Source organism: Protopterus annectens, chromosome 6.part1 (assembly GCF_019279795.1).
Source record: "Protopterus annectens isolate FY-2018-M chromosome 6.part1, PAN1.0, whole genome shotgun sequence".
Lineage (NCBI taxonomy): Eukaryota > Metazoa > Chordata > Ceratodontiformes > Protopteridae > Protopterus > Protopterus annectens.
The window spans coordinates 395,944,199-395,968,126 of record NC_056738.1 but is presented as its reverse complement, the minus strand read 5'-3'; the positions used below and the strand labels follow the sequence as shown (position 1 = coordinate 395,968,126).

At 41.9% G+C, this 23,928-nt stretch overlaps 1 protein-coding gene across 1 annotated transcript in view; it reads left to right on the top strand.

Annotated features, from left to right (window-relative positions):
* The window catches only part of RPS6KA4 (ribosomal protein S6 kinase A4), a 785,184-nt gene that overhangs the window by 554,398 nt on the left and 206,858 nt on the right, over positions 1-23,928 (top strand). The window contains exons 8-9 of the mRNA XM_044075810.1: positions 5,911-6,061; positions 23,006-23,170. Coding sequence (XP_043931745.1) covers positions 5,911-6,061; positions 23,006-23,170 — 316 coding nt within the window. The remainder of the gene's footprint in view (positions 1-5,910; positions 6,062-23,005; positions 23,171-23,928) is intronic.

The following is a 23,928-nucleotide window of genomic DNA, read 5'->3' as shown; positions in this document are numbered from 1 at the left end:
TAGATTTTCTAAATAATACCGAAACTATTTTTATTTGTCTTGATATTGAAAAAGCATTTGATTCTTTGGACTGGACCTTTCTCTTTGGTGTATTATATGCCATTGATTTTTCAAAATACTTTATGAATTTAACAAAACAATTGTATAAAGATAATAAAGCTTACATTAAAATAGGCCTATTTAATTTTGACCTAGCCATAATTACTAAAGAGACCACAAGTTTGCCTATGTGTCCCTTGTAGTTTGCATTAGTTATTGAACTTTTAGCAATTCGTATACAATCTTATCACTTAATTGATGAAAAAAAATTGTTAGACTATGAATCCAAATTAATGCTCTTTGCTGATTATATTAAGTTAACTGACACAGACTGTCATCACTTAATATAGCTTCTGGTATTTTCTGTGATTTTGGTAAAATTGAAAATGTGTAATTTAATAATCTTAAATCTATATTTCTTTTATTAAATAAATGCTATAGATTATCTTTCCCATCTCAGCTTTGCTTGGGAATCTCAGGCCCTCTTATGTTGAGGGATCAACATTAAAAGAGGTACTGAATGAAATTCAAAATGTTAATTATTCAAAAGTACAAGGTCTTACTCTTAGTCTGACAAATTCTTGGAACAAATTATTTTTTTCATTCAAAGATGCATTTCAACTAATAAAAATGGTAATTTTATCAAAGAGCATAAAAAATTTATATACTACTCTTTATCCCGATAAATATTTTTCTCAGTTTAAAACATTAATATTTTCAATGCTTATGGTACCCCGTCCAAAAAAAAAAATCAAGAATTGCTTTTACCCATCATATTAGATCTTGATACAAAGGAGGCATAACATTTCCTGATCTTCAAACTTAAAACCAGTGCTGCTGTCAGTAAAGTTATAGTTGATTGGCTTAATTGCTAAATGGAAGAGATTGCATGCTCTGTTATTTAATGATAAAAAATGAAAATTTCACCATGTTATGATCTAAAAAATAATCATCTGTGATTATTACTGTGTAATTATATATAACATATTTCTTCTCCGTCTCACTTCAACTGTATTAACTTGATGTAAAAAATAGCTATTTTTATTCAAATTAATTTAAAATTTTGGTTTAGTCTAATTAATTTCTTATTATTTTACTAAAGTTTTATTAGAAGGTAATCATTTTCTTAAAGTGATTCAATGCAAACATAAGGAATCTTACAGTTGATTTAATTGCTTTAATAATAAATATAGTGGTAAAATTTAATGTTTATCTGACTGGTTATTGGTTGAAAGTATTAGGAATGTTACCCAAAATAACTTTTAGAAAGCTATATTGCACCAAGGCTATAATTCTTTCAACTTAATTGATTATCTTAATTTAATCACATCTGATCTATAAAATTCTAGATTATAAAATTTCTTTAAATTATATTTTATGGGATTTTATTTACAAGACAATGATTCTTCTGTTTCTGAATCTAATAAGTCATTTTGTTCCTTTAGAGGTACTTTTTTCTGTTCATTGCAGTCATATTTTATGTGAAGATGTATACACAGATCTTTTTATATGCCTAATGAATTACTAACATTTTTTTAAAAATTATGACAATGTTGAACGTTTGTCCTAATAACTAAAGTTAATTGACGTTATATTCTTTTTGATTGCCCTGCTCTAATATGTTTTTGGGAACATATGGACCTTTTCTTAAAAGCTTTACGGACAGATAAAATTATCTTAAGACAAATGTTTAGCATTATACAACTTTACTTCTAATATTGTTGATGATTACCGGCCTTGGACATCTTCTAGTAAGGTTCCATATAAGAAAGGCATCATTGTAGTACTTGACAGTACAAAGGGAACCAGCATACATGATCTCTGCAGTGCCCTATTTTTTTTTTTTAATTTGTGTGTGAAGTAACGTGCTTGTAGTGTATTCAGTAGATGCAAATCAGAGAGTGCCCTGCAAACCAGTTTGACACCCTGATGGTCACCAAAGATTCCTTGGACATAGCTTAAGGAGTTCACTCTGAGGATCCAAAGAGAGTGGGACAGCAAACAGAGAAAGAGATGTAAATAGAGAAGTGGTGGTGGTAATCCTAGCAGTGAAGACCTAAAAAACAATTTGGCAAGTAGGGACGTTATACACAATAAAAGAAAACACAGTAGTGATTTGGTATATCAACAAGCAGGGGTGGGGGTGACTCTTGCCTCATATGCAGGCTAACTCTGCAGGCATGGGATCTGGTCTAGGAGCCTTGAACAATTCTCAAGGTATTGTACTGTCAGAAAAACCCATTGACAGATCAGTAGTACAAGATAGTCAAACTCACATGAATGGATACTGAACATTTACCCATTCATAGGTCACAGTTGGTATGAGCCACAATTAGACTTTTTTTGCTTCTCTGCTTTGCTGCTTTAATAAGTAAAGACCTCAAAATATTTTTAACCATGGCACCAGAAGTGGGTGCCTGGGCAGCAGGTGCCCTCCCCCATAAGCTATTCAGGTCTTTTTTTCTACATATTTCCTCCAATACCCCCTTATCCACAGGACAATAAAAATCACGGAAGACAGACTCAGAAAGGTTTTGTACCACCTTTTGGACCAGGTAGTATTGGTTCTCTCTGCTGTTGAGCCTAGGAAGGATTGAACCTCTTTTGCTGCCTCATCTAATAAACATCTTGACCTAAAACCAGGGGTCAGTTGTACACCCCAACCTGAGGACTTTTAAGGCTGTGACAGCCTAGATGCTTTAGCACTTACACCCATAGACATGTTTCATGGATGTGGTCCACTTAATAAGGGAGGCAAGGAAGTCCTATCTAGCTTAGTGTAAAAGATTCTGCTTTTTATGCCAAAGAAGTCAGGACATGCCTAATAAATTTGGTGTTCATGATCACAGACTACCAGTCAGGGTTATTGTATCCCTCAGTGAAGCATGTATTTCAACCATTTCTGCCTAGTTGCCCTGGGACCCCCTCCCTAGATCTTGTTGCTAGTGAAGCAGTGCCTTAAATGGTCCTGCATTTGAGAACACCCAGTAAATAGATATTTCCATCATGGAACCCCAGTGGTGGTGTAGAAAAGCTTATATTCCTTCCCTCTGCGACAGTTTTTTGTTTCACTTCAGTTTTTGATAAGCAAAACAGTTTGTGGCAGCAGCCTCTTCCAGAATAATGTTGTATGTGCTGTCCTTCGTGTCCAAAAATCTCTTCCTCATCTTCCTAAGAAGAAAGGGTTATTAGGTGTACTTAAACCCACCTTCATGCCTAAAACTGTAAGACCTATCTTTGAATCAGGCTGTTCACCTTACATATGCTGTCTTCCTGCTCCTCGAAACAAGGATGAGAGAATTTTATACTCTCCTGATGTGCATAGGCAGTTGAGGTTTTACATGGCCATAACCAAAGAAATAAACGTGCAGTGCGGTGAACATTGTGACTGGATGATTCACTGTTGGAGTGATATACCAACCCCATGTGCAGAAATGGAAAAGAGGGATTGTGGATGGATGGAACCAAATAAATAAGACAATCTGAATTTCTATTAATTTACTTTTGAAAGGTGAAGGAGGGGGAAGCCTCTTTTTCTCCAAATAGACATATATAACACAATTTCTGCCTCACTGTATTTTGTTGTGTTTTATTTGGGCCAAGTATGTGCAAGGGCAGGTTACAGCCCACTCATGACCAGAACAGCCAGCACTCAGGTTATCCAGGAGGCAGCCACAGGTTCATTTGTCCACACCCAGTCTGAGCACTACAACCTGGACATCTGCTGTAGAGCAATGGCAGTATTTGATCTGCTTGCAATAATGAATCTGCTAAATGATTTCTGTCACAATATATGTTGGCACCATACATACATACACACATGCATGTCCCAAGTGTGGGAGCATCCAGAAATTTTGCTGAACTGTGATCATTGGAGAGGACACACTCTATCCTTAAGACAATCAGAGGGTCCCATTGTAAATCAACTGATATCAGAAAAATGTTATTTTTTTTTTGTTTTGTTTTTTTGTTTTTTTTTTTTGTTTTTTTTTTTTTGTTTTGTATTTTTTAGGAGACATCTGATATTGGATTAGTAACACTTCTTTCCCTGATTTGTGCTTTGAAGCATGCATTCTTTTACTTACACTGGAGGCCAAATCCCACATAGAAGCTTCACACTGATGTGGAGCAAGAATGTTTGGTGATCAAGTGGTCTTTGGAGACCTAGAGGTACTCCATGTTGTTCAGGACTTTGACCATGTGCCACTTAAGATTAATGTCCTGAAACAAAAATGTGAATGTTAGGCGTACTCACTGGTTCATCACCTTACCATTCTTCTACTTGTCAGTGTTACACTGGGTAGGAACATTGTAACAGTGCCCTGTTCAGATCCCACTGCTGGACATCGTGACCAGGCATCTTAGTTGACTGCCAAAGGAGTTTATTGCTGGGAGTGTATATTAAGCCCTAAATATGGAGCTTCCTCAGGCTCACTGTCAAGCAGTACACTAGGCATGTCAAGAGTTTTATTGCAACAAGGAAAACTGTGATTCTTGGTATGAAGTCTCTGAGGTACTGTAAGCAGGGGAAACAGTGAACTGTTTACATTAGTCTGTGGTAAGACCAAGATAATTATTGGGCTGAAGCAGTTAGACCAAAAGTAAAATGTTTACATCAACTGACTTCAGATTTCTTAATGACTATTGCTAGGAAATACCTATCATGCAGATCCCAACACCTGGGTGTGGGGTAGATCCCTGGTATGACTTACAGCAGGAGGGAACCTAATGCCTTCCAGCATGCAGATTTTCTTTTGGCTGGGCAGGTGGTGGTGGTGATGTAGTCTGAGGTGTCCTCAGCCTTTCCATTAGCCCAGCTCAGCTCACCCTTTCTCACTGTCTGCACCAACAAGCGCCTGCGATGTTTATGAATGTTTTGGACTTTTTAGGCTATAGTTATAGCTTTATCCCTCTATATCATTGATGTGTGCTAAGTTTGTTACCTAAGCGCTATATGTCATGGATTTGCTTGAATACACTAATTTCTTTTCTGCACCAAAAATTACAGCATGCAGTAGTACAGAAAGTTTTTTTTAATGTATTTATTCTTTTCTGACTATGTTAGTACCATTAGGCTAGTAGATTTTTTTTTTCAGGAGAGATCCAAGATGGCATTTATACTCCTAGGACAAATTTGACCAGGGCATTGGGGAGCTCACCCACTTTTTTCGATAGGTGCCGTGGGATGTCTTACATCCACTAGAGTGATCACCGAACCAGGCAGATGGGACCTTGGTATCAAAGTCTCATCCAAAGGCATGATACTTCTGTAGCCACCTTTGTTCAAAAGTTTATTTTCTTGTGTGATTTTTACTGTCCATAAATACTTGCATACATACAAAAAGGCCTGAGTACCTCTCCCAAGATGTAAAGATAGAATACTGAAAATGCATTCATATTGTAGAATTTCTATTGGAAATGGGGAAAAGAGATTTATTATTCCCTAGTGACTTGTCTCAATTTGGTCAAAATGTCAGTATACCAACATAACAGATGTTCACAAGTAGTAGCATGTCCATACAAAAGATGTGAAAGGACCTGCTTAGAAAGCTACTGACCAGAGGATAGGCTGTGGCTTGGAGTTAGTGGAGGATAGGCTGTGGCTTGGAGTTAGTGGAGCATAGAACACAACAAAGTGAGTAGCAGAAAGGCATGCAAAGAGAAGATATGAGAAAAGTCTAATTGTACTAGCTCAGATTCAGTATTCTGTTCATTTTATTCCATTTTAACCATGCAAAAATGTACGTATTTTTAAAACTTTTCTCATTTTCATGGTGCAGCTTGCATTAATTTAGTACTGATAGCTTGAATAAACATAAGACCATTTACAAATGCTGATATTTTCGCAACATCTTTCCTTTTTTTTCCAAGGCGCGTCTTGAAAAACAGCCCCCCTTTTCCATCTGATGTTGGACTTGCAGCAAAAGATCTTCTACAGAAACTTCTAATAAAAGACCCTACAAAAAGGCTTGGATCTGGTTCTAGGGGAGCAGATGAGATTAAATCTCACAATTTTTTCAAGGTAATTATACTGTTGTACCTCTGAGCAGTTGTTGGTGATCTTGGAAATGGTAGCATTTCACATTTGTCAGAATTAACTGAAAATCCCATTCATCATAACTCATTTAAAAAAATAAATTTCTAAGCTCAAAGCCATTCTGCATTTGTCAGCAGTTATGTGTACACATATTTTCTCAGAAATATTTTTACTTGAATTGTAACCATTCAGTGCCTGGATGTAGAATCTATTAATATTTGCCAGTGCTACTTAAAGGTGTGAAAGCGCAAACAGCTTCATACCTAATGTCAGTTTCTTTTCACACTCTTGCAAAGTTTGTATAAACATGTTTTCCTTCTGCTTTTGCCATCTGAGTTTTACTTTTAGTTGCTACAACACTTCGGTTTACTGGTGGAGTGTAGAGGTGAGCTCTGCAGAGGCTTTCTGGATAGCCAAAAACCTTGCTTTCCTCTTCAGCATTATGTGTTATTTAAAAAGTGGTACTGTTGATTTTTTCTTATGCTCTATTCAGAGCCATTGTGACACATGGAGTGTTGTGCTGGCTCAGACTTGCCATTCAGTGAAGAACTGTATTCACAGAAGTCCCTCCACTCCAATGCATTATCCCTTCTGTAGATCAGCCAGCTGTAAGTGAATTTTCCAGTCCTAGAAGGCTACCAAATGTATACCATCTTACCTGTTGCTTTCCAAAATTACTGTGACATTTTTGTTTTTGTCGTTTAACCGTATGTACTACAGCACCAGGAGTAGTGGTGACCTTAAGGATCACATAAATGTTTAAATTTAATTCAGCTGCAAGAAACCAGTGTAATACAAGATAAAACAAAGGGCCTGATGGTTAATTTATGCATTGAAGTGAGGCTAGCACAACTTCCAGCAGTGCCAAAAAGCACAAAGACTGTGTAAGTACCACCCTAATTATGTTTGACTTGTTTACATACCATATCTGTCTATTCAAAATGTTGAAATTCTGTTAATTTATAGTATTTGTATTTTTTAATGGCTCTTATGCCATGTTTTTGAAAATTAAATAATTTAGCACTCATATTTTCCAAAAGAGTATATTATGACTGCTATCTAAAGCTTTGATTGAAGTGAGAAATTTTAATCAGACACAGGCTTTTAGTGGAAAATCATAAATCCCATTAGTAGGAAGATTGTAAAATGTATTTTGACAGGACAATTGGTGTAGAATGTTACTTTTCAACACATGCAGATTTAAAAGGCAGTGAGTTGCATGCAGTAGCATTAAGCAGGCTATGGCCAGAAGTATAAGGCTTGTACAGCAAACCTAGGTTTTTAGATGTATACTAGGCTAATGACAGGTGGGGCTTTTATAAGCCTAGCCAAGCATCCCAGTTGGTCCTGCAAGTTTATGTGCCTTACAGGTTATTTTAAGGGGTATATGTAAGTTGAGGCAAGATTTACAGCCTGCCTCTTTCCATTAGATACTGGTCTAGGTTTCTCTAGAATTTGGGTTAGGAAAAAACTGTGCTTCACATAGATGTTGGAAGCCTGTTCCAGAGAAGAGGAATTCTCTGAGATGCACAGCTGTCCCTCCATCATTTCCTGTTTGTGTCACAAGAAATGTTTAAATCCATAGAGCAAGTTATTCTGATGCTATTGATTTTTCAGATATACAAAAGGTCCATCAGAAATGGGATCCAAGGATGCTAGACATAGATCACCTCTCACCAGTCTGTAGGAAACGGAGTATAATGATAGGACTTTGAGGTGATCTTTTATGCCCTGTATTCTTTTTGTGAGGAACCTCTGTGGGCATTCTAGTTGTTGCAAGTGACTGATCAGGTACATATCAAAGGAGGAGTACTCAATGATGGACTTAAGAATGGCCAAATACATTGAAATGATAACTTGCTTGGACGTAAATGCCATGCCTTCTCTTAAAAGTTCAGTAACATAGAATGATTTCCTTGTTATCTTAGACGCATGTAGATTGAGAGCCAGGTTAATGTCTACGTGCGTACCCAAATTCCTTATTACTGGGTCTGCTGTCAGGGGTATGCTGTCATTGATGTAATTTCTTAGGGGGGTTGATGGTGGGTATGCGCAATATGGATTAAATCCAACATAAAAAATACAGCAGCCTTTCAGGTAGGTCAGAAGTAAAAACTTTCCCAAGAATCAAAATTTAATAAATTACTCAGACTGTTACTGGAATCCTATAAAAACTCCACCCTTTAAGAAAATGGTGCAGTTTTTTCAGCAGAACATTCCTAGCCATCCTAGTAAGCAGAAGTTAAAAAAAGCCAGCATGCATTATGGCTACAACTGGCAAACTAGCAAAGTCACTTACAAACAAGGCCTGGAAAATAGGGCAGTCTGATCAAACTCTGTCCATTAAACAGGATTGTAACTCTCAAAAACAACACTAGCCAGATATAGTGAATAACAAGAAGACAGTGTTTTATTAAAATGCTATGTTCCTACCAATGCATTTCAAAACAGTTATAGTAAAATATTTATCTAATAAAACCATTAAAACGATGCCAGCCTAATCCAGAGCCACAAGATATTGACTACAACATAGCCTGCAAAATGAATACCTATTTATATATATATATATATATATATATATATATATATATATATATATATATAGGTCTACTTTATTTACGCGAAAGCGTAAAACCGCAAATACATATGGATTGAACCATATTCATAGAAAGTGCAAGCCGTCGAAAACTGTAAACGGAAATCTCCGTAGGTTGAGATTTCTGTTTACTTCAATATAGTGCAATCTCGGAGTTGGTAAATTTAAGTAGCAGGGGGTATGGGTGGTGCAGGGGGCCTGCCCCACCTGCCTACATTTTTTTTCTGTGTATTTTTTTCTTTAACTTTCGAACGTTTAAGAGTTTGATGCATTTGTGTCTATCTTTATGCATTCAAACTTTTGAACTTTCGAGTTAATAAAGTTAGACCCAAATATATATATATGTATATGTAATGTGTGTGTGTGTGTGTCATTAACTGCTGAACACAATTTCACAAACCAGATATGCAAGAATACTTAAATGGAACAGTTATTTTGCATCCTTTTCCCATTAATGAAATCAAGAAAACTGCTACAAAAACTAAAATTAATTTTGCTAGCTTCTGACATCTTATCTCCAGAATACCTCTGCACAACAGTTTAAGTTATATTCTGTCCAATATAAATGATGATAAGGCTGTCATTGAACAATATGTCTGTAATATGGAAATTGTTACATAGTCCTCACTGCAAAGGTGGCATCTCAACAGATTACTGCAGTTATAGACCAATATCTGTCATCTGTCATCTCAGGGATACTTGAAAAATGCACTAATAAACCAATATTAGGTCATTTGATAAAATAAAGTGTAATATATCTGGTATTAACATATATTTTCACTCAAATTGTAGTACAGAAACATCACTGCTTACTCCAGAAAAAAAGAAAAAGAACCAGAGGAAGAAAAGAGAATTTGTATGTAGCCTGTCTTTTTGTAAATCTGTTCAAAACATTTGACATTGTTTTGCACCATCTTCTATTTGCCAGGTTAGCCATGCTTGATGTGAGCAAACCATTTTAAATGGGTTTGAAAGTTACATCCCTTACAATGAGAGAACACTTATTCCACTTCAACCCATTATCACTGGAGTTTTACAAGGATCTATATTAGGTCATTATTATTTAATGTATTAATCAATGATATGTATAAAATAACTGGCCCAACTAGTGTTAAGCAAAATGCAGGTGACGCTACACTGATGAACCTTAGCAACCTCTTTTAACCATCACACAAAACTCATCCGTAAACTAGAACAATGGTTATTTAACCATCAGTTGCTCTTAAATGCAAAAAAGATTAAAATACTAGTCATCTCTAGTAGAAGTCAAACTCCTGCAAATTCCCTAACTACACTCCTATAGGAGGTATATGTCATTACTAAGCTAGCTGGTGTAATTGTAGATCAGATGGGAAAATCTGATTAACACATGCCCTGTATCATAGCAAAAAAAAAAAAAAAAAAAATTAGAGGCTGAGTATATTGTCTAAAGTAAAGCCACATTTTGTAAGCGCAACACTATTTCCCATTGCTCAACACTATTTCCCATTGCTCAACACTATTTCCCATTGCTCAACACTATTTCCCATTGCTCAACACTATTTCCCATTGCTCAACACTATTTCCCATTGCTCAACACTATTTCCCATTGCTCAACACGATTTCCCATAGCCCAACACGATTTCCCATAGCCCAACACGATTTCCCATAGCCCAACACGATTTCCCATAGCCCAACACGATTTCCCATAGCCCAACACTATTTCCCATAGCTCCAACATTCTTACTCCCAACTTTACTTTGTTTCAGTTGTTCTAAGTATCCAAAGTATCCAAAAAACACAATCCAAAGTAACTAAAATATGTGTATAACAAAATAAGCAGATTTGCTACAAGCCTTGTTAGTAGAAAATATCACCATATAGCACTATACGGAGTAGGTTTGCTAGAACTCAAAAGTATCTTGACTGTTGCTCAGTGGAAAATAATGCACAATATATTTCACAAAGCAAATAAATGTCACACAGTTTCAAACCTCGTACGAATATACAACCATAAAAGGCCACTTGGATCACAAAATTAAAACCAGATATGTGTACAAAAATCATATCATTATGGCAATTCATTATACTCTAACTATCTAAAAACTAAGGGACTCCTCCTAAAGGAGAGGGAGAGATGGAAACAAATTAAACATTTTGCTAGCAAGCGTGAAAATGTCCTTTCAGGATGTATGACAAGGAAGCAAATTTACTGTAAGCAAGCACTACCATCCTTTTCTTCCTTGCACTGACTCCAAACTACTTTCATCACTTAAACATCATTATCACCACGTTATAACCATAGATCTGAAGTAGGAGATTCATTTGTCTGCAACCTGTGGGTTATGGATCCGATATCGGATCTGAACCGGCATGGTTTTCCAGCTATGGATCCGAGCTCTCAGCTCCTCCCCTCACCCATAATGCCCTGCTCTCCCTACATGACCTCAGATCTAGTTTGCCTCGCTGGTGACCAGACTGGATTTTTAGAGCTCTTCAGCTAAGTGTTTATTGTTATATTTACAGCATTTAATTCTAAAATTTTTAGTCAGTTTTGTGTGGAAGTGTTAGGTTCCCTATCTTTTAAGTTTAAAATTTAAAGTTTTTGATAACTTTAACTTTTATTCCCTCCCCTCGCTGGTGCGTAGTGTGTGTTTGGGCCTGTGTTTTTTTTCTTGCGGCTAGTTAGCACTTATTATTTAAAAAAAAAAAAAAAAAACCTTAGTATGTCTGAAGCCCCTAAGGCTTTCTTCTCGAAGTGCTCCGAGTGTGGCCATAAGCTTTCTCCTGCTGATGGCCGCACTCGGTGCGTTCGATGCCTTGGAGTTGAACACCTCACTTCTGGATGTTCCATTTGTGCAGGGTTCAACCCCAGGGCATTGAAGGAGCGGAGGTCGAAGCTGGTCCTGGCGGGACTTCTGCCCCGGACGGCTCGCTACCGCTCCTTCGGGGGGTACCGTGTCTTCGGTTCCCCTCCTCTCCTGCTCCCCCTCCTCCACCTGGGACTCAACCTCCCTCTAGTGGTTTGGAGGAGAGGGAAGCAAGGAAAAAGGACCGGAGAGAGAAGCACCACAAGCGGCGGGCCGAGACCTCTGTTTCGGCCCCGCCTGCCAAGCGGGCTTCTCCTCCGGCCTCCTTGTCTACCAGTTCTCCCCCTCCTCGGCTCCGGTCTCCGGCCTGCTTCTCACCGGGACCTGAGGAGGAGGAGACCCGATCTCCGTTGAGGCTATCGAGGAGGCACTCAAGGCCTACCTTGGTAGCCTCGTCGAGATCTACATATAGTTTATCTGACGCTGATCTGGACCGGATGATGAGAAGGTTCATCCAGGCCCAGATGCAGATGGGAGTGCTCCTGCCTCCCCCCCCCCTCTGGGGGGGAGCTCGACCCCTTTTTTCAAACCTAAAACTCCTTCTCCGACCCGCTACCTGGGTTCGGAGCGATTGGAGCCGAGCAGCTTCGGAGCCGGGGGTGGGTCGGCGCCGATAGTACTGGGTACTTCGGATCCGACCCTACCCTCGAGTGCTTCGGATCCGACCTCTCGGAGCCTGGATCCGAGCTTTGGATCCGGGGGGATTAGTGCTCCTTCGGCACCGTCAGTGTCGGAGCGCACTGCCCCCTCGGATCCGAGTGCCTCGGGGCCGGTTCTGATCCACTCTTCGGATCCGAGGGGGAGCTGATTATCGGATCCTTTGGTCGAGGTTGGCTCCCCCTCGGCATTTGATGTAGTGGAGAGGGCCCTGTTGAGGGTTTCCGGACCCCCGGCACTTGCTTCGGCTCCTTCCCGCGCTCCATCTGCACTGGGTCAGGCTTCCACCATCCGGCCACTGGGACAGCCCGCTCCATTGCCCCAAGTTGTTCCATTGGAACAGGACACCGCTTGCGAGGGTTCCTTGGGCAGCCCCCCCGAGGATGCACCTCGCAAGCATACGTGTAAAAGGAGGCACATAGACTCCCCCGAGTCTCTCACAGAAGACACGGATTTGGAGGAAGGGGAAGGCTCCCCAAGATCATCCCCCGAGGATGTCTCCTTTGGAGACATCATAGAAATGCTTCGCATAAGGGGGGGGTGGTCTGCCCCCAAGTCTTCCTCGGACGAGTCCGTGTTCTTGGAGGCATTTGAAGCGGGCCTGTCTACCTCTTGGGTGTCCCCTCCTGCAGACCCCCTGGTGGACCTAATTACCACCAGGGCGTGGAAGGAACCGGACACCGTGGAGCCAATCCCCAAAAGGCCAGACCGCATCCTTAGTCCACCGGCAGACCATGCCCACTGGAACAAGGGGCCTCCGGTAGATGCCATGTTGATGGCTGCAGCCACCAAGAGGGAACTCGCCCAGGAGAGTCCCTCAGTCCATCCTCCGAGCAAGGAGTCTCGGATGATGGACCGCTTGGGGAAGCGAATGTTTAGTTCAGCGACCTTCTCAGTGAGGGCGCTCAACTACTTGGCACATGTGATCAGGATGCAGCGCGATCTTATCAAGGAATACGCTGCATCCCCCCCAGAGTCCATGTCAGAGGAGGACAAACTGTTGCACTCCACCCGTATGGCCACTCTCAGGTCCGTGACTAATTCCTCTATGCGGTTACTGTCCCATGCTACGGAGGGAGCCGCTAGAGCTGCAGGGGTAGGCCTCATTACTAGACGACAGGCCTGGCTCCACCATTGCGATTTCACGGAGCCCTTCAAGGTGTCATTCGCGAATGCCCCCTTCGATGGTTCTGCCCTTTTTGGCAAAACTGTTCGCGATACTTTGACCCAGAGCGAGAAGGACGGGAAGACGCTGTCTGCCGTCGGAATCCGCTTCTCTGTGCCCCAGAGGTCCTATTCTAGGAACCAAAAGGGCCAAAAGAAGATGTGGTTCCGGAAGTCGCAGCAGTCCCAACCCGCTCCGGACAACCAGTCCTTCCGTGGCAGAGGAGGACAGGGAGGACGCCGCCCCAGGGGCAGAGGGGCTCCCAGGAACTTCGGGTCCAGAGAACCTTTCTCTGAACGGCCCGCGCAGCAGCCCTGAAGGGTTGCCCGGCTGCTCCACTCTGGAGGCAGTCGGGGCGTTCGAGCACCTAGCGGCATGGGAGTCCATAACATCAGACCGCTGGGTCCTCCGCATCATATCCAGAGGATACCTCATTCCATTTCATCACATCCCAAAATTAAAGTCCCTCCCCAAGGTTCCACCCGGTCAGTGGGAGGCCGCTTTGGCAGAAATTGGCGATCTGCTGAAGAAAAGAGCCATCCAGCCCGTCCCCCCAGACCAGATCGGATCAGGGTTCTACTCCAGGTTCTTTTTAGTGCCAAAAAAGACGGGGGACCTAAGACCAATATTAGACCTGTCACTCTTAAACCTGGCAGTTCCCAAGGAGAAGTTCCGAATGGTTACCTTGCAGTCCATTCTCCCCCTTCTGGGAGAAAATCACTGGATGTGCTCTATAGACCTCAAGGATGCGTACTACCACATTCGAATGGACAGACGCTCCAGGAGGTTTCTTCGCTTCCGGCTGGGAGCCAGTCACTACCATTTCAGGGTCCTTCCCTTTGGTCTCACTACAGCCCCCAGAGTGTTCACCAAAGTATTAGCAGTGGTAGCAGCCCACCTGAGGCTTCAGGGGGTACAGGTCTTCCCATACCTGGACGACTGGCTCCTTACCGCCCCAACAAGGCATCTACTATTATTGGCGCGAGACTCCTTTCTCCATCTAGCTCCCCGCGTGGGCATCACAATAAATACAGAAAAATCCAACCTAGCCCCTACGCAATTCATAGATTTTATAGGTGCCAGGTTAGACACGAGACAGTTAAGAGTCTTCCTCACTGCGGACAGAGTTCAGAATCTACGGCTCCAGGTGCGGGCCATCCTCCACTCCAGCTCAGTTCCGGCGGAATTGGTCCTGAGAGCTCTAGGGTCCATGGCAGCAGCGATGGCTCTTCTACCTCTCGCCAGGTACAATATGCGGGTCCTTCAATGGACACTCCTAGTTCAGTGGTCTTATCTTGCTCTTCCTATGCATCATCCCATTGCGATCAGCAAGGCTTGCAAGCGGTCCCTCTTGTGGTGGCTCCACTCACAGGATCTCCACGGAGGCCGCCCCTTTTGTGCTTCTCCCCCTCTCGCCACGGTGACCACGAACGCCTCCCGCCTCGGGTGGGGGGGGGGGGCATTTTGCAGGCCGGACGGTCCAAGGCACGTGGAACAATTCAGAGACCTTACTGCATATCAATGTTCTAGAGATGAGAGCAATGCTCTTAGCGTTGCAAGCACTACAGGCCTTTCTTCCCTTGGGAACTATTGCGATTCAGTCGGACAACATGTCTGTCATCTGGTACATCAACAAACAGGGGGGAACCAGGTCTTACCCTCTTTGTCGAGAAGCCATGAGAGTGTGGGAATGGGCAATCTCCACCAACCGCTTTCTCATCGCAATGCATGTTCCGGGTCGGTCCAACATCCTTGTGGACAAGCTCAGTCGCACCATTCTCTCCCCTTACGAGTGGTCTCTCAATGCTCAAGTAGTGAAATGCATCTTCGCACTGTGGGGAACTCCTTGTTGCGATCTTTTTGCGTCACCCTCAAACACCAAGTGCGACAGTTTTTTCGCTCTAATCCCTCCTCCCGGAGATACCCCAAGAGATGCTCTGGTGCATGCTTGGCCCCCCGGTCTTCTTTACGCTTACCCTCCTTTGCCTCTGATGCTCCAAGTTCTTCAGAAAGCCTCTTGGTTGGGGTGCAGAATGATTCTCATTGCCCCATTCTGGCCTCGACAGATCTGGTTCCCTTTCCTAAGGTCTCACTCGGTGAATCCACCTTGGATTCTAGATCCCATTCCGGATCTGATATCTCACCCGTCCCATCTATCAACCCCGAATCTGGACAACCTGAAGCTAACTGCTTGGCTGCTCCAGTTCCACTCCTAATCAGGACTCCCGGTATTTCATCTTCCATTAAGGTCATCCTGGTAGCGGCTCATAAACCATCTACCAGGAAAGTTTACCGCAGCAAGTGGAAACGGTTCTCCATTTGGGCGGAGCGGCAAGGTCTAGACCCTTTCACAGTTCCCCTTCCTCTGGTGCTTGACTTCCTAACCACTCTTGTTAATGATGGTGCCAGCAGTTCCACGGTCAAAGTACAACTTGCGGCAATTTATCACTATCATATTGGTCATGACTCCGGTCCACTGATGTCTGCCAAATTGTGTAAAATCTTCCTAAAAGGTACTTTTCTTCTTAGACCCCCTGTAAAGCAAGTGGTTCCTCCATGGGACCTTTCTTTGGTTCTGCAGGCCTTGACCGCTCCTCCCTTCGAACCTGCGGCCATGGTAGATCTAAAATTTTTATCTTTCAAGACGGCCTTTTTAGTAGCCATTACTTCGGCCAAGAGAGTTTCAGAACTTCAAGCCTTAACCAGCAAGCCTCCTTACTTGGTCTTTCATCCGGACCGTGTATACCTCTGGACCAACCCGTCCTTTCTTCCTAAGGTAGCTTCAGAAGCAAATATTAATCAATCCATTAACGTCCCTGTTTTCTTTCTTAAATATCAAAACAAAGGTAAATACAAGCTACATTCCTTAGATGTTCACAGGCAACTTCGATTTTATCTGAACAGGACAGCTGGTCATAGGCAATCCGACCAGTTGTTTATTTCCTTTGCTAAATTCAATTTGGGTAGACCAATTTCCAAAGTCTCCTTATCACGCTGGATTTCGCAGTGCATCTTATTGGCTTATCAAGCTTCTGGGAGGCCCGCACCGGAGGGAGTACATGCCCATTCAACCCGGTCAGTTTCTACCTCAGCGGCCTTTAAAGCTAGGATTCCTCTGGATAATATTTGTTCAGCAGCCACTTGGGCTTCATCTCATACCTTTATTTCCCACTACAAGTTGGATATTACATCTAGAGGTAGGGCATCCTTTGGCTCATGGTGCTCCGGAATATCCTTCCATGACGGCCGCCCAAGATTCAGGTAGCTGGGGACTCTGTCCCACAGGTTGCAGACAAATGAATCTCCTACTTCAGATTTAGAAGTTATGTACTTACCATAACGTTCCATCTGAGTAGGTGTATTCATTTGTCTGCAACCATCCCGCCCTCCTATCCCCCTGGCCTTGTCAGTTTCCTGCATATTACGTGTTACCCTTCTAGGGTATTTTGATTTATGGCAAACTTGATCTGAGGTCATGTAGGGAGAGCAGGGCATTATGGGTGAGGGGAGGAGCTGAGAGCTCGGATCCATAGCTGAAAAACCATGCCGGTTCGGATCCGATATCGGATCCATAACCCACAGGTTGCAGACAAATGAATACACCTACTCAGATGGAACGTTATGGTAAGTACATAACTTCTAATTAAGTAATCCTTTGCACTGCTGTTGCACTCTGCAAACTTTTCTGTTCTATAGGTGTGTGTGCATGTGAATATGTGGTGTGGAAGAACAGTCATGGTAGGCTGGGCTGGCCACCTTGTGGTGTGTGCCCTGGCTGTAGATTATTGTCACAGTTAGTGTCATCCTGACCCCATATGCAAAAATGGGAAAGGTGTTATGGATGGATGGATTTAACTACTTCTATAACAATGTCCTATGCTTAGTATCTCCTTTAAGAGACCAACATGTACACCAAACTGTGTACTGATTCCTCTTTCAGCTGACTGTCCATGCTAATTTTTTTTGGTTCCGACTCAAAAAAAAAAAAAAAAAAAAAAAAAAAAAGATAACTTAGTTGAGGCAAACATGCCAAAACCAACCAAAACTGACAGTTCATAAGTTACAACATTATCTTACTGGTTTGTTGTAATTCATCAGACTGTTTGTATCGGGTGTTTCACAGTTTCATTGTGCGAGTATAATTCTATGTAAAAACATCTGCATGCTGTGGACTATATAATGTAGCTTTCTTATACTTAATGTGGAGAATTACTCCCAGAGCCTCCGCTGGAAAGAAAAAGAAAAGTTCCCAGTTAAATAAAAATAAGTAGAAATGCACAAATTATATTAAGATACTCTGTATATTTAAACTCATGAGACATTAGTGTATGAGTGATAGTTGTGGCTCAAGCAAAGCATGACACAAATTTAATGTTAAAACTTAATTGATTAAAAAACTGTGTAAAATACAGTTTTCTCTGGTTGCTGTTATAAAATACAGTTTTAGCTGTTCACTATTATAGGTTATGACCATTCAACCCACAGTGTGATAACCTGACAAGAGAAATGAAATGGTACCACAAAACTGGCCATCAAAAATCAAGACCCGTGTAGTGATCAGGATCACCTCATTGTATGCAGGTGGGATTCTAATGCATATCTTCTCATCTGGTGTGTCCTTGTGTGGGCCTGACCCAAAGGCTGCCTTAAAATGGTACCATAAAGCTAGCTATCAGTGAGGAAGACCCATGGTATTGATGTAGATCAGGATCATACCATTATGCACAGTCAGAATCTTCATGTATGTCTTCTCATAGTCACATACATAGTCCTAGATTTGTGTGGGACTGAAACAAAGGCTGCCTTGGTGAAGTCCAGCCAGACCACAACTACTGAGACTATCCTGTCAGATTCTCCTAGAATCAAGATGGGTAAGGTATGACTGAGCGTTGTCCGATGTAAACCTGTCTCTGTTGGCCAAGAGATTGATTTGCTGTATGAAAAGCAGCCTGTCCTTGCTAAGTGTTTTCTTTCTGACTTTCCCTGTTGTTGCTATTAGGCTGACAGACCAGTAGTTGATTAGATTTTTCCTGCTTCCTTCCTCCTCCTGGAACGGTGCTGCACTTGTATTCCTCCACTCCTCAGTCACTTCTGCCCTGATCATTAATCTGTTAGAGTTCCTTCTGGTGATCAACCAGCAACATGAGCTTTTTTTGTTTTTTGTGTTATATTTTAATATCTGTCTTGTGCTTCTTTTCATTCCTGGAAGTCCCATTAACCTTTTCCATAACTACTGATAAGAGTATGACAAAGGTCAGACTCTCTAAAAGCACCCTCTTCAATAACCAGCGAAAAAAAAGTATTTCTGTAGATGGTCATAGATGTCCTTACTGACTGATCAGCCATTCACTATTCTTACTACCAAGTCTTATCAGGGACTCAAATATAGACACAATCTAGGTAATTAAGAATGTTTATAATAATAAAGATAAAAAAAAAGCAGCAACCTGTTTTGTAGGAACAGAGTACTTTCAGTCAGACTTGTTTATCATTGTGAAGGTACAAAAAAATCCTCACAGGTAATTTTTCTGACCCCCTGTGCCTTCCAGCCAGTTGACCACCACCACTGCCAGTTTGTTCCCTTATCCTTTTGTGAGAGAGCAATCTATGGTACGTCTGTCACAAAGGCAGCCATGAGAGTTCTTTCTGTTATGGATCTAACCCTACTCCTGTTGACTTATGTGGACACCAGCATCACTGTGGGGAATCCTGCCTGTGCCCTTCCCCAGTATGGGTGTGCTGCCACAAACACACACCATGAGTACTACAGTCACTTTCTTGAGATCGCCTACCCAACTTCTCCCAGTCCTGTCAGCTGCTGGTGTCATGCAAACCACATTCTGCAAGGAAGCATATCTGCTGACCAAGGCCACCAAATACACCCCCCAGGATGGGTAGCTAGTGTAGGTCACTCGCTCCTACACTCTCTTCTAGTGCCTAAACCAGTCAAACTTAGGTCTCTGTCCCTGTGTGCCACAGGGTCAGGCTGTGGGATGCAAAGAAATGTCACAGGTGTTGGTAACTAGTAGAAATATTAACTGCAGTTGTTTTGAAAGAAAAGTATCTGAAGACCCAAGAAATGTATTCTTTTCGGGTATTGTAACTGGAGTCAGATGAGCAGTGGATCCACACTTCATAAATGGGCAGTTTCAGTCATTTAAATCTGATAAAGAAGTTATAAATTTAATATGATGTAGTCAGAAATCATAAACTGTTTTACCTAAAACCATCACTCCCTTCAGTTTCACCCCAACTAATTCAGGTCTACCAGTGGTTTATATCTGCATGTTACCTCTTCGCCTGCCACCATGCCTCTCAACCTCTTGGAGCAAGAAATCTGGGCAAAGTTATAAATAATGGGGGGGACAAGGGCCCAAAAAATAGGGACAATTTTTAAATATTGCTCTTATAAACTTAGAAAGTTGATAGAATAAAAGGTTTTGCATTAGCATGAATTTTCTGAAGGGTATGAAGTCTGAAGTCAGAAAATGATGACAGACATTTGAATTTCAGTCTACAATGATTTTCCAATGATTTCCTTGAAAAAACATAATTTTGTGAAGTGGACCAAAAGTATGAGCAAAACTCTGGGCGTTCTGAGAAAATCTGTACATTTGAGATATATGTGCCACCCATCTTTTCTCTTTCCTTGCCTGTCTTTTCCTTCTAGTCTGTAAAAGACCTCCCCCTAGCACACATTTTCTGTAGTAAAGCTCTCTCCCATCTGTTGAACTGATTGTACATATATATCCTGTATTAATCTACCCTGTCTGCATTTTTCCATTTTGACTACTTGGAAATATTTTTCAGTTTTATGCTATAGTCATAATATTCTTTATGCTTTTAGCATTGTATACATTTATATCATTATATTCTTTACATTGCTTGTACATCCTGAGCTGAGCCTGAAAATGGTCATTTGAGACCACTGCTTGTACCTTGCTTAAAAAGCAAACAAATAAATACATAATACCTGCATTATTTGAGAAATGTCCTCATGTACCAGTGATTGAACTGTTTTTCCTGTGCTTAACATTTAAGACAAAACTATAAGTTTTAAGTTTACAATAATAATCCCTCACATGTCACTGTTGCAGTCCTTACTTATGGGTTATCCGGCCCCTGGTAGCCCTCAATCGGCCTGAGTACGGAAGGTAAAGGGATATGACGTCGGCTGCCATTGGTCCCCAATACAAAAGGAGGCAGCCAACATCACTTCCTCAGTCTTCTTTGCTGCGGAGCCTGAAGCAGAAGCTTTTTTTGCCCAGCAGAGGCACTTGCACATAAACCTGAAGGAATTAATAGCAGTTCACTAGACCTTACTGGCTTTCAAGCATCTTCTTTGTCCTGGAACTTTGCTGGTAAGAACAGACGACACCACAGTCATGTGGTACATCAACAAACAGGGAGGGACTCATTCTTACCCTCTGTGCAGGCAGAGCATGATTCCATGGACCACGGCAGCTTCTTTGGGCATACATCTTCTAGCTCAGTTTCTTCCAGGGAGGCTCAATGTTTTTGCAGACCAGTTGAGCAGATGAACCTTGGATCATCACGAGTGGCAACTGAACAGAGCAGTCTTTTATAAAATCAATCCGCGCTGGGGCACTCCGCAGGTGGACCTTTTCTCCTCCCCGGTCAACCACTTTCTGCACCAGACAGCATCACAGCAAAGCCTGGAAAGTGGATGCTCTGTCTTTCCCTTGAGCACTACTTTCAGTTTATGCCTTCCCTCTTCTTCCTCTTCTTCCAAGAGTGTTGTTGAAGATCAGGGATGAAAGACCAAGGACCATTCTCATAACTCCAGACTGGCCCAGGCAACATTGATATCCTCTGCTTCGCAGTCTATCCCAGCTTCCTCCATGGCATCTTCCTCTGAAACCAGATCTTTTGGTTCAGAAGGGGGGAAAGATTCTGCACCCTCATCTTCAGACTCTCCATTTGGCAGCTTGGCTTATTGTATGAATCCGTGTACTACTACTTCCCTTTACCAGCAGGTGGTTGATGTACTTCTGGAGGCCAGGAGGCCTAGCACTAGGAAGTCCTATGCTGGCAAATGGGAAAGATTCTCTTGTTGGATGCAAGCTAAAGGAGAATCTTATCAGCCTACTCTTCCTCTGATCTTGGAATATTTGGCTGAGTTTCTCCAAAGTGGACTTTACTTTTCTTCTATCAAGATTCATGCTTCAGCTATTTCTGCTTACAGTTCTTTTGAGCAGCCCATTTTCTCTCATCCCGTGATGAAAATGTTTCTCAGAGGTGCTAGCAACTTAAAAACTCCCTGAAGGGCCCCTACTCCAGCCTGGGACCTTAATTTTGCGTTGGAAAAGCTCACTCTTCCTTCTTTTTAGCCAGTTGCCACCGCAGCTTTAAAGTTTCTCTCTTGGAAAACTGCATTCCTCTCAATTATATCTTCAGCAAGGAGAGTTTCAGAACTGCAGGCTTTGATGGTTGTGGAGCCTTTTCTCATATTCCATGCAGATCGGGTCTCCCTAAGGACTAATCCTTTTATGCCTAAGGTGGTTTCTAGCTTGACTCTTAACAGTCCATTCACCTTCCTTCCTACCTTTCCTAATCCTCAAAATAGAGGGGAAAGGATCCTGCATTCTCTTGATGTACACAGACAGCTCAGGTTTTACCTGGATAAGACTACGGACCGGAAATCATCTCAGTTATTTGTCAGTTGGGAGCTCAGGGCAAAGCTATTTCTAAGCAAACCATTTCTAAATGGATTGCACATTGTATTTCTTTCTGTTATTCCTTTCATGGCAAGGTTCCTCCTCAGGGTGTGAGGACCCACTCCACAGGAGCAGCCTCTACTTCTGCAGCCTTTTTAAGGGGTGTCCCTACTAAAGATATTTTAGAGGCTGCCACATGGTCTTCTGTACATACTTTTACAAAGCACTATAATTTGCCTTTGTTTTCTAGATCCAGGGCAGGGTTTGCCACTGCTGTTCTGCAGAGGATCCTTTCCAATCCATGATTGCTTTGTTGCCTCCACCCTCTTCCCTGGGCTTTGGTAATCAACCCATTTGTTAGGACTGCAGCAGTGAAACACGAACATAATACAGTTGTGCACTTACCATAAATGTAGATGTTTGAGTGCATTCACTGTTGCAGTCCTGGTTTCCCTCCCTCTTTCCCCCTGTTTTGGTTTTCCTCTGCTCTCTTTTCCTAAGGTGCAGACTTTATTTGGTTTGTTTTACCAAGGATTATTTGTTTCTCTAAAGCCTTGTGTTTTTTGGGGGCTCCTGACATTTGTGGCAAGAAAGACTGAGGAAGTTACATTGGCTGCCTCCTTTTGTATTAGGGAGATTGAAGTCCAGTGTAACCAACGTCATATCCCTTTACCTTTGGTACTTGGGCCGATCGAGGGCTACCGGGGGCTGGATAACCCATAAGTAAGGACTGCAACAGTGAATACACTTGAACATTTACATTTATGGTAAGTGTACACAACTGTACTTTCTCCCTAGTTTTGGGGCAGGCCGTATTTTAAGAATCTCAAAATCAAGTGCTTATGTAGAAAAACAAAAGAAGGATGCACCCTTCAGGACAGCATTCCATAACTGACTGCTTTGCAATCTTAACAGTATTGGAATGAATAGAGAATCTGCAATTTAGTTTTATGACTCACATTTGTGGTATTTCATTTGTTACAGGGACTAAATTGGAAAGACTTGGCAGAAAAGAAAATATCTGCACCATTTAAACCCGAGATCAATAACGAACTGGATGTCCGTAACTTTGCTGATGAATTTACAAGGATGGAGCCCACCTACACTCCAGCTGCAACTTCCCCTCCAAGCGGCGACAAACTTTTTCAGGTGGGGAGTGGTAAATGTGAGACTAACAATGAATACTGATTTTATGGCAGACTGTTATACTGAAAGGTAGTAAGTACACTGCTTCTCCAAAGACAATTCTGAATGGCAGTGTTATAGAAGTAGGAAACTGTCAGCTACACAGTCAATTACTTTAATAAATGAAGCTTGTTTCCAATTTTGGTTCTTGTAACTCCTTTTAAATATTTCGTTCCCTCTAAGAATTCTGACTCTGTTGCTTTCCTTGCTGTCCATTTGAAAATATCTTTCCTTGGAGATTTACATGGAGTGCTTATTTTTTGGGCAGTTGAAAGTGAGAAATGTAATTCAGAGGGTTGTCATGCTGCAGGAATTGAGGCGTTTTTTTTTGTCCATTCCTCTTCTATGCAACATGCTTTCTGGAAGCCAAGAGGTTAGTGCTGAGACCCCCCCCCCCCCACACACACACACACACACACACACACAATCGGACTAGTCCGATTGAAGCTTATTGATCCAGAATGGACTAACCCATTTTTTTCTGGCAAGTAAACTTGCTTCTGACTTCCTTAAATCCTGCTGCTGAGGTATCTGGCTTTTGGCTGTTTTATCCTCCTTAAATAATACCTCCCAGTTAACTTCTGATATTTGGCTTGGTGCGTGAATTGAGGTCATTGGCAGTTGAGACTTCCTGCCCTGCATCATAGTGCTAGCTGGTAAAAAGCAAGTTATTTAAGCTGTTGAAACAGAGAGTAGAATCTGACTGCTGCAGTAATTCTAAT